Consider the following 11,914-nt stretch of genomic DNA (forward strand, 5'->3'; position numbering starts at 1 on the left):
GGCCCTCCTGAAAATATATCCTCATCAATTACACACACAAAAACACACTGTTCAGCACTGGGCATAAGAAATTGTAAATGAACAAGAATACAATGGTAATAAGTTATGAAGAATTTAAACTTGCCTTGATGCTGAAGCTTTAACACCAGACACAGAGGGATATTGGTCTTTGGCAGCCATGATTTCACTGGTTTTACACTGCCTTACAAACATAGCAGGCCAATCACATGGGATCTGATTGCATGTGTGGGCCAAGGACTCTCCTGATGCAGAGAATGCTGGGTGTGTACACACCAAGATCATGACATCATCACATCACTGCATGGGTATTTTGAATGTCAACAGGGATGAAATAAATGTTGATCATCCAGTCTGTTGCACAAAATATGTTGGTTGCCATACAAAATGGGTTCGAATATAGGTTCACAGGATTGTGTAAAACGTGTTTTGCATAACTGGAGGGTCTGCAAAACAAGGATCTACTGTACACATGAAAAACACTGGATACATTGATAACTCCTTCAATCTGAAGACAAACTTCTTATTTTATCCTTGTTATCTCCACATGATGTTATTCAGCTTGTAGGAGGTTTTTCAAACTTGGGGGGTTAGATAAAATTTTCATGGACTTCTTCACCAATAGAGATCCATCCTAAAGTTAACTGAAATCCCCTTGCAGTAATAAAACAAACAGTATATACTGGTAATTAAAGTGAAGGTGTTAGGGTAAAACATTACCATTGTATGACTACAACAGGGCTTGTGATCTTAGGAGGATTTCTACCATATTGTCCTTTGTGATTTGTCTTGCATATTTCATCCACCCATCATCCAAACGTTATTGTCCCATCTGGAGTAGAGGAACCAAGGGTATGCAACTCAGTCCACAATACTGTAATATGGCAAAAGTGATCAGTCACCTACCCTTGAGTGGAATAGCATGATGTGAGCAACAAACCTCAACCATTCCTTAGATTTAAACTCTTATGGCCCATAGCCAATTACAGTGCCTTAGTTCCAACAATGTTTGGATGTTGGTAAAGGCAAAGCCAGAGGGGGGAGGGGACCTGGGGTGCTCAGGCCCCTCTTTCATAATGTATAAAATAACAGAAATGCATTAAAAAAATGTAGACATGTAGGCATTTATGTAAATTTTTATTTCCTCTCCAGGCCATTAATGACTGAATCCTGGGTCGCTTCCTTTCCCATTTAAAACTCTATATATATTATTAATCTGCAAACTGTTATACTGCTTTTCAAGCATCTGAATCTCAGGAATAAGTTTGACTAAAATTCAGGTCAATCCTCCCTCGACAAAATCCTGGCTGCACTCCTGGATGTTGGGGAGCAACTGTACTTTAACCCCTCAGTGGCTGTGAGGCAATACATTTGTGTGTACCACAGGCTGGCCTTAGGACCATTTTCAAGTTTTTGAAAATCTTTTTTTTCTCCTTGCAGATGAGAAAAGAATCATCAGGTGCACCTGGTCATACTTTTTTTTTTTTTTTTTTTTTTTTAAAGCTTCCTAAACCCATCCTGTGATTTGCTGATTCATGGAAAAATTCACCAAAAGACTACGTAATCGGTAATAACACGTAAACCAATGGGTGATAATGTTTGAGATGAACTGACTGCCTGAGTGTGTGGGATGATGGAGAAGGTTCGTGTAAACATACCACTGACCTTTGTTCCCTTCCCAAAATTGTCTGTAGCTTTTTACAGATAGCACTAGTTCAAAGCCTACGGCACTCATATTGATTGGCGTCGTTCAATGGCCATTTAAGGGTTAATGGACATGTAACAGATCCTACAGTAAACAAAGACTGGATAACTTCCACAGCTGTGAGGGGGTCTGTGACTGTTCCATCACTTGCTGAGCTATCATAAAAACTGCTAATTCCAGAGAATTGTGAGGCTGCTGGATTCCAAGCTCTACTATAATGTCCACGAGCTTTTAAGTAGGTACAGTATAATGATGAATCAAATCCTGCAAAAAAATGAGTAACTGCTGTCAATCATACAGGATCAAAACCAGGGCACTAAGTCACAGGCTGAACAAGTGACCCCTTTCAGAACAGCTGCAGGCATAAAGGAGATGGATGGTGTGAGTGCGTACTAGAAACTTTTTAAGTATTCTGCAATGGACAAAAACAGGACTGCAGTGAGATGTGGAAACCCTAACTGGATAAAAAGAAAATAAGGAGATGGTAGAGATATACTCGAAGCAGGGAAAAGAGAACGTACAAAAGTGAAAATTATTAACAGCATGCCGAGCGAAATAAGTCATATAATCATTCAAACCCTCAGACATTTATAACTTTTAAATTCTTAGCTCCATCCCACAGGTTGTAAGTACCATTGCATACACCATCATTTACACTATCATCACCATGGTAAAAAAAAATAAATAAATAAAAAGACAGGTTCCAGAAATATATCTTTGCACCATCATTTAAATAACCTTTAATCTCTTTACCACAACAGAGTATTTTCTGTTTTGTTAATGATGAGCAGTTTTATTAAGCCAGGCACCTGCTGTAACAAAAGGAGTTATAGGAGTTTGTTTCCAATCCGTTTATACAAATCTCTTTCTTGATGTGAGTAAAATTAATACCATACCTTTCTCTTAAACTCAATAACTTTACAATCAGACATCTCTCCTAATCTGAGTAAAATCCTTCCACTACTATGAGACTCTCCTGATCCGAATAAAATAACTACACTCCCTGATAACTCTCCTTCACTACCAGGCTTCTCCTAAACCAAATAAACTCTTCACTATTAGATGTCTGTCCTACACCAATTAAAATTATCTGGCAGTAAGAATATAAACACAAAGCATCCTGTTATAGGGCTATCACAATCTGGCACCAGCACCACCAATAAAGACTACCCTACTGACCATACATCATCTGTGGTCACTGGCAGTATCTAAGTTAAGGTTCACCGATGAAGATTTTTCTGAGCTGCACATTTCATTCCCTGTGCTATTGTATTTAATTTTATCATCAATTGGTACTCTGCTTCCTGTCCACGTACAGTTCACACTGCATCCTTTAAGCCTATCATCACAATCCCACTTATTCTCAGCAACATCAGAGCCTTTATCCATAATATTCTCTGTGTCATTCTTCCTACACTTCCCCTTCTGCTTATGGTTATCTTTCAATCCCTCCCTCTCCTTGCACTGGCCAGTCTTAGTGTAACTTTTCTCTTTATCCTGGTCTTCTCTCTCCTCACTGTCATCCTGCGTTAAGTTACTCCCCCTCACTTCCTCCTCCTCCTCCTCTTCCTCACTGCCACCCTGAACCACATTGTCTTTCCTCTCTTCCTCCTGATTTCCTTCCTCACCACACCTCCCTTCCTCACTCCCATCATCTACATCATTCCTGAGATGCAGTGCAGTGATGAGGGTGGAGAATGTTGTACCTTCACCCTGCCTGGCCCCACACTTCCGCAGCTTCTTGTATGTGCGTTTGCCAAGGGGTTTGCGGCAGCGACCAGACGCAATCATCAGCTCCTTACTCTGGTGGGGTACAGCTCCATGCTTGATCTGTTAAAAAAAAAAGAGGAAAATCTGACAGACAAGGTCACTGCTTCTACTACAACAACTCATCATAATCATCATTATCTAATCCTGTGTTTCCCCATGAGGAGTGTAGAAAAGCATCACTACACTGAGTGAGTGGATGATGGGTGCCCCCACCTACCACTAATAAAAATAACAACAATAATAACAATAACAATAATAATAATAACAATAATAATAATAATAATAACAATAATAATAATAATAATAACAATAATAATAATAATACAGTAATAATAATCATCATCATCCAGACCTCCTTTCCCACCCTAGGGTAGGGTGAGGAGTAGCAATGTCCAGACAGCCCAAATTTGCCCAGTCCAATGGACATGCTTCCATTCACTCATCATTCAAGTCCCCAGAATCCTGGCTCTATCGGATATGCCAAAAAACATTCACCACATTCTGTAGCTTCACATAATCGTTCTGTACATTATTTATGGAGTCTATTGCTGGATTAAGTAGATATATATTGCACAGTCAGGGAAAGTTCCGCATTACCCACCTCACAAAGCATTGGTGTGAGACAGGTGAATGTGAAGCAGCAGCCAGACCTCATGTGTCTGGTAACTGTGAACGTGAAGGAGAGAGAGGCAGAGGACTGGGGGCAAAGGAGGGTTTAGTGAGATTGGAAATCAAGTGTAACGTATGACTTCGAAGATATGTTGGAGTTAATTTAGTAAGGATAGATGACAGTATGATGCTAAAATTCTATGAAAAAATTTACGTAAAAGTCTGTAGAGCTAGTGTTGCCAGGAAAATTATGGAAGTTTGCTGGGTTCGGACAGAGGTTTGAATGCTTTCATTCCTTCTCGACTTTAACATGAGACGTTTCCCCAGGAGATATTCATAATGATATATATTTATATTTTGTGTTGAAAACAAAACCATTATAATATATGTATCTATCAATCTCTCTCTCTCTCTATTTATATATATGTAGATTCGTATATATTTATTCATTTATCCTCTGTCGTCCCACTGTAAACATCCGCCTGCAAACATTTTCAGTGTTATTCTGGTAAGTATTAATCTCAAACTTAGAGTCAAGCGTAATGTGTAATAATAATTTTACCTTTGACAGTAATCATGTATTGATACTGTGACATGAGGAACTCTCCAAACTCTCCCACCCCCGGCCACCCTTCCGCCCACTCACAGTTACCAGACATGTGGGGTGTGGCTGCTGCTTCGTGACTATTCATCGGCCACCAATGCTCCGAACAGTGGGTAATGCGGAACCTTCCCCGACTGTACATATAACACTGAGGTATATTATGCATGATAAATCACTAAGAAAGATGCTGGGGAGTCTCCTTAACCCAAAAGAATACAGGCTAAGGTGTATCCTAACCTTGCAGTGACAGAGGAACTGGAGGTGAACTATACTCTTTTAATCCTAACTTGGCCAAGACTTTTGTTCTCTCGTGGCTTATTTATCAAGGCTCAATAGATGACAATGCTACTGCCTTTCCACTGCATTTCTTTGTGGCTTAATCATATTCTAGTGTCAATCTACTGTTATAGCTAAAAACTTAAACGGGAGAGAATACAATGAGACCAAGTTATAGTGAAATGGGTATGACATGGTAAGGTGTAATATTCAATGTAAGTCACTACGCAAAGAGGTGGTGCAGAGAAAATAAAGGCTAATACGTGTGCTAACCTGGTACTGACAAAGGAGTTGGAGGGGGTGGACCAGGGTAGTGTAGATAGACCAGTCCTGCTCCAGTGTGGCAAGTGCGATGGCTGCTGTCTCCACTGTTGATAAGGCATCCTCCGTTGGCTGTGTCCGGATCACGTATTTGCTGACATACTGCCCAGACAGACACACCTGAAGATATACCAGTAATTTTCACAGTAAAGTACCAGTAGCAGTAGTAGTTGTAACCCCTGACTCATCTGGACATGACCCAGTAGACTGAAGCTGTCCTCTTCCTGCAGTTCACCATCATAAGGGATACATGGAGAAAGCTGTAAGACATTTGTTTGCATAGGCAGTCCAATAGCTTCTCTATAATGGTGCCACTGCATGAAGGTATTTCTCTCCAGCGCTGCCCCAGAATGTCCACAGCAAAAATAAATAAAAATAAATAATGAACAAATAAATGATAAATACAATAAATAAATGAAGTTACCATTCTTTATTACTGCTTTGAGGAACACAGCTGGCCCTGGGTGTAAGAGGACCGGAGGATATGCTACGACAGTCCACGTCCTTAAGCTCTAGGAGACCACTCTGTTATCCTGGTAGCATATACATGACAGGAAAAACTCCAGCCACTTCTTGGACTGGAAGTGTGGCAGGTCAATGCATCTCTCAGCTGACCCATGATAACTGTCAATCATGTCAACAAGGTGATCAGGATAGGTGGTGAGGCAGTCTGTGATTTTTCTGTTTCAGGCATATGCAGTGTGGTTCATAATATACTGTTCCTCTTCCACTCTTTCCAGCAATCTCTCCTGTGTTGTGGGTATGTGTCAGTCAGCATTGTCAGTGCCTACCCTACCATGATACATTTTAAAACACATGACTGAACCATGCCCACCGCTACATCTGCACCCACTCCTGCAGACTGAGATGATCCCATAACACATAATATAAAGCCAGATGAATCTATGGTGGAGTGTTATATACAGACCACCCTGTATTAGCCCCTTCTGTACAATGACATCTTTTATATTTTATTGCTGCTAATACGGTACCAGACACTTCGTTCCCCCTCTCTGTATGATGATGCCTTTCTTACTGCATCTGTATTTTTTTGCTGTTACAGTCAGACATCACACTAAGCATATGAGACATCCCTTGTTGTATAATGGTCAGAAACAATCTCTATTAACCTCCTCAGTAAAACAATTTCTTTATCCTATTTCTGATACTGTACTGCAAGACTATCTATCTATCTACTGCCAGACGCCATAATCCCGTAAGGGGTGGCCATTTGACTTTGAGTTATTTGTTTTACGGGGAGGGGCACTAACCCCCCACCAACCCACTTGCTGACACGTAGGGAGCACGTATGGTTTGGTTACATGGTTACCACACAGCGCTGTAAATGGTTTCTTGGCTTACAGGAAACCATTTGGCTTGTCACTCAATGTAAAGCCACCTGTAAAGGAAAGAAAAGCAATAAGAAGTGAAAGGAAAGATGGGAGAAATAGGAAGAGAGGAGGACAGGCACAGAAAAAGAATGATAAAGGCTAAGGATGAAGTAGGCAGCACTACATAAAGTTAGCGGATGATGGTCACCACCACCTACAAGACAAATAACTAAAAAAATGAAAACATGGATATTTGCCTGTGAGGTAGAGCCAAGAATTCTGAAGGTTTGAATGGTGAGTTAATGGATGTGTGGCCAGCAAACCGAGAATTTTACCGACAGTTTTATCTTTTTATTTCCATACCCCTTTTATGGATTTTACACATCCCATGGTCTAGTGGAAAATATGATTAAGAAGTAACAATGAAAGGCAAATATTTAAATTTCAAGTTCCATCATGCACTTCCACCTTGATATAACTAGATGGAGAAGCTGCCCAGTTATACAAATGTTCCTTGACCCCCTCCCAGTCCCCCAAGAGAAAGATGGTGGATTGCAGAAGGGTTACTTTGGCTTGAAGTTGACCAGTTAATGCTTAGATGAGCCTGGGGTAACAACAACAACAACATTACTACTACTACTACAGTACTACTATTATTACTACTACAGCACTACTACTACAGTACTACTACAGTACTATTATACCTGATCCACTGGTAAGTAAATACCTATTCTCAAAATTTTGATATACAGTACTGTATACTGGCTACACCGCTTCACTATGAGAGGTCTTCCCTACGCAGAATACAATTTCAAGGTAGGAAGAATAAGGTAAAGAAGACATCAATATACCGGGTATTGCAAGTGTAAATGGAAACCGTTTCTAACCTTTTCAAAATAAGTGGCCTTTCCTAAGCTGAATAAAACAATCTGATGGCTTCATGGATAAATTGAAAATATGTCATTATGGGTATATGAAATTAAAATGAGGTCTAAGAACAAACCTTAATACAGTAGAAGTCCTATTTTTCGGCATCTATGGGACCAGGCACGTGCCGAAATATCAAAATTGCCGAATTATCGAAAACCCTACCCACTCAGTACCTTATATGTTTCGGTGAACACTATCATCATTACTCATATCATTACAAATGTGTTTGGAGAGAGTACTGTATACTGTTTGATACTGTACAATACTGTAATGAATACAGTACTATACTGTACATGAATATGAAAAATAAAGAAATTAGTGAACATACTGTATATAAATGTAATGGTACAGTAGGCCTACAAGTTCACATGCACTTACCTAAACTTATAGTAGGTTCCTTATTTACATATGTACAATAGAAGGGGTTGATTGGAGTCTGCTACTGCTGGAAGAAGTCCCCAGCAGACTCGAATAGTAATTTCAGAGGTATTTCGGTACGAAGTTCACAAAGCACACAGAAGAATCAAGAGAAGTCGGCAGCAGCACGGCAACAACTCGGAAGAATGGCGGAAGAATGGCGAAACAGATTCTCTTTCCCATGCTAGACTCACTACATATTTGTCCTCTCTTTATGCTATAGGAGAAAGAGCTAGCCTCTGAGCTTCATGGCAGTGGTAGACTCGTTCCATCACTTTCACTATCTCACTCACTAAGGCGGGTAAAGGCGGGTGGCTAGCTGGCGAGCCTCATGGAGAATTTCAAGACTGAAGAAAAAAATCGGAGAATCTGCCGAACGATCGAAGATTTTCGTAAATGGGACTATTTCTCAAAACTGCCGAAATGTCAGATTTGCCGGGGAATTGGATGCCGAAATATTGGACTTTTACTGTACACAAATCTAATGCTGATTTAACAACAAAATATGGCACTGTCACTGACACAACTGAGGAATCATAACACATACAAGTGTATAATCACCATTTCTGAAAATGCACTTGGGAAAAGCCTTCACCTTTGTACTACAGAGTGGCTGTGAGCAGAAAAAAACTACGGTATTTTAGGTGAAACAGTGTAAGATGATGCCATCCTCTGATTCCCACAAGCACAGAACACCATTATTCAAAATTATTTAACACTTTCTAACATAGCAAACAGTGAACTGTGAAGAATTTCATATGTATTGTAAACAACCGTGATTCCAAGTTTAACCTAATAGAGAAACAACCTTGAATAATAAAACTCTTAAATAAGGGATGCCTTCTGTGGTTACATAAAACATTAATGAAGTGTCTCTCAATAACACACAAACACTTTACTGGAACTGAACTCACTGTGAGGATACAACCATCTAACCTTACCCCTGAGGAGGCTCAGAGTTGGGCCTAGATGTTTTTTATCTTTTCACAAAAAACAATTTCAGCATATGGGCACCATCTAATTATTACATAAGTAAAGTAGTCTGAACAACGGAGTGTATGGCAATGGCTTGGTACCAGTTTTTTCCCCAGTGAAGTGCTAGTTGTCAGTCTGATTCTAGATGACAAGTGGTATGCAGCGCTTAAGTGTGAATGTTTATACCTGTGAGGTGGATCAGGATTCTGGGGATTTGAAAGATGGGTGAATGAGAAGGTGGCTCATTAAAATGATCAAAATTTTGCTATGTCTCCTATCAGGTTGCTTCTTGCTCTCTGGATCCTACCTCACCCAATCCTTAAGTGGGAAAATAGGTCAGGATAACGATGATGATGGTGATAACGATGTAAGGTGTATGTCCTCACCTGTGGAAGATTATGAAGGTGGCGGCAGTTGTGGTACATGGACTTAGCTTGCTGCCAGGTGCCGTCGATGATGATGATGTTGTACGGGGGTTGGTGTGGGCCCACTGGAGGGAGGGTATCAAGACTCATGGCATGTTCACCAGGGTACATCAACACTGACTGTGGGCTGGTCAGTATCTCTTCCAATTGGGGAAACCTGGAGAAGAAAAGTGCGTTGAGACAGGATGAGAATTTAGAGGGTGAAATGCAAAAAAGTGTAAAGCTGGGAAGATGTGCTGGTGATATTTTGAGGGCACAGGTAATAAGGTGAACATAGATGTTTGGAAATTACTGAATGACAGTACCAGTGCTTTATAGTCAAGTGTTGGAGAGGGGCACCTTCACAAAGCAGCAGTAACATACTTGGGTGAATCCACTGCCTGGTAATACAAATGCCCCTCAACTTCCTCTGTATCCCCAACAGGAGGATGGTGAACTGCAAGAAAAGGGAAACTTTGGACTGCAGTTCACTAGGGTCACATCCAGATGAATGTAAGGCCAAAACAACAGCAATATGTGGTGTGATTCCCACACTAACATAGGAATATCATATAAAAGTGAAGATTGGACTATGCTGGAAGAACACAAGTCATGAATGAGGTATGGAAATGAGTTATAAGAGAGAAGCATGAGTTAAATGGACACAGAGATTAAAATGTGGAACTTATGGAATGCCGTGGTGTTAGATAAAGGTGGATGTGACACAAGAGATGGAAAAGTACAGTATGTGGATGAAGTGGTGTGAAATGGAAGAAAGGCAGTCTGATGGTGGATGACAGGGCAACATGGACGAAATATGCTCCAAGCCACTCCCTTTACAATTATGGCATCTAGCTACTGTATATTTAGACAGACTGGGTGTGTGAAGGAGATCTGTTACTTGGGGGACACATTAACCTATGTGCTGGTGGTGGGGTTGGAGCTAGCTTGTGGTTCGGGTAAGGCATGGCTGGAAGAATTTCAGGGAACCATCATCTCTCCTGACACTGAGAAGACTCTCCCTCCATGCTAAGGAGTCATTGTATGCAGCATGTGTTAGGACTGTAATGCTGTATGAAAGCGAGACCTGGACAGTAAAGGAAGGGGAAACTCGTAAGCTCAAATGCCCAGAGATGACAGTGATTAGATGGATGTGTTGTGCATCCTTGAATGACAGGCCTGGAGGGGTTAAGATCAGGGCTGTTTCTAGCCTTTTGGGGGCCCTAGGCAGAATGCTGTTTGGGGGCCCCTATCTTATGAAACTATGGTGGGGGGATTCCAAACCATCTAAGGTGATCAGGGGGCACACATCACACGTGGTGTCATTGATGCCGGTGAGACAAAAAAAAAAGACCAGGGATGCCAGATGAAAAGGCGCGAACAAAAGCCAAGAGAGCCAAGAAATAGCCAAGCACCACAACCTCGAGTCACTTTACACATATTTTAATTTCTTAAAAAGCTAATATTGGCAGCTTGGGGGCCCCCTAGTGGCATCGGGGGCCCTAGGCAACCGCATACTTCGCCTATAGCAAGAAACGGCCCTGGTTAAGATTATGAATGATGAAGTGAGGTAGGAAGTAACCTGGGTGTATCAGTGTTGTATTCAAAAAGGGTGGATTGAAATGGTTTGGGGATGTGGAGAGGAGAGAGGAAGACAACTGGGTGCAGAGGGTTAGAAGTGTGAACACTGAGGGTAGGGCTGCAAAAGGCAGACTGAAGAAGACCTGGGATAGGGATAAGGGACTGAACATGGAGACTGCTAGAGATCGGACACTGTGAAAAACCACTATCAGGTGACCAACACCAACTGATACAAGTATGCTGGACCCTTTACTAATGAAACAAAACAAACTGACAGTGTTTGGTACCATTTCAAATAAACTGCTGAGGAAGAAGTGTCAAAAACTTCCAAAACCCATGAAAATAAGGCCTACACAAGCCACTAGCCTGTTTACTATACTGTACCTGGAGAAGGGGAAGCGCTTTGCTTTGATTTCCAGATAGGCGTGGGGTGGCAAGGCTGCCTGAAGGATGGGTGCAGTGCGGAGACAACGCTTCTCTTCATGTGGGTGTTGCAGCACCACCACCCGGCACCCGGTCTCCACACGCACCCCACCCAGACCTCGGCACCAGCACACTCCCACAGGACGCCTGCCCACATCATCATCACCGTCACCACAAAATGACAAGCTACTAATTAGGACTATGCGTGGAAATTTCTAATACTGCCTATAAAACTTGACATATATATATACAGTACAATAATAATAAACTTATGGCACACCTGGAAGACCTGGATAATATGTACTGGAGGCCTATGTTAAATTATCTGCAATGTTGAGACATACAAGAAACAATGAATTTACTGCACCTGCATCGATTGCACAAGGGACGTTTCTCCCTGCGTCCTATCTCTATATGTGCCAAGTCAGCCAACTGTGATAACTCCACATCTATATCTTCCATCCTGGGGCTTGTAGAGATGATCCTTAAACTAAATATTTCATCCTGCGGTTTGTAGTTAGTGACGCTGAGTTGCGACCTTTTTTTAGCT

The 11,914-nt window shown here is 41.3% G+C and overlaps 1 protein-coding gene across 1 annotated transcript; it reads right to left on the reverse strand.

Annotated features, from left to right (window-relative positions):
- Positions 1 to 2,749: 2,749 nt before the first annotated feature.
- Positions 2,750 to 11,854, reverse strand: Dtwd2 (DTW domain containing 2). Its single transcript, XM_080273946.1, has 5 exons — positions 11,732 to 11,854; positions 11,326 to 11,511; positions 9,343 to 9,538; positions 5,256 to 5,423; positions 2,750 to 3,553 (listed from the first exon to the last, which is right to left on the reverse strand). Exons 1-5 carry the CDS (start codon positions 11,824 to 11,826, stop codon positions 2,909 to 2,911), a joined length of 1,290 nt encoding a protein of 429 aa, XP_080130072.1. The 5' UTR covers positions 11,827 to 11,854; the 3' UTR covers positions 2,750 to 2,908.
- Between the last annotated feature and the right edge of the window lie 60 nt (positions 11,855 to 11,914).

Source organism: Coenobita brevimanus, chromosome 56 (assembly GCF_032717465.1).
Source record: "Coenobita brevimanus isolate Jiangsu-jjx chromosome 56, ASM3271746v2, whole genome shotgun sequence".
Lineage (NCBI taxonomy): Eukaryota > Metazoa > Arthropoda > Malacostraca > Decapoda > Coenobitidae > Coenobita > Coenobita brevimanus.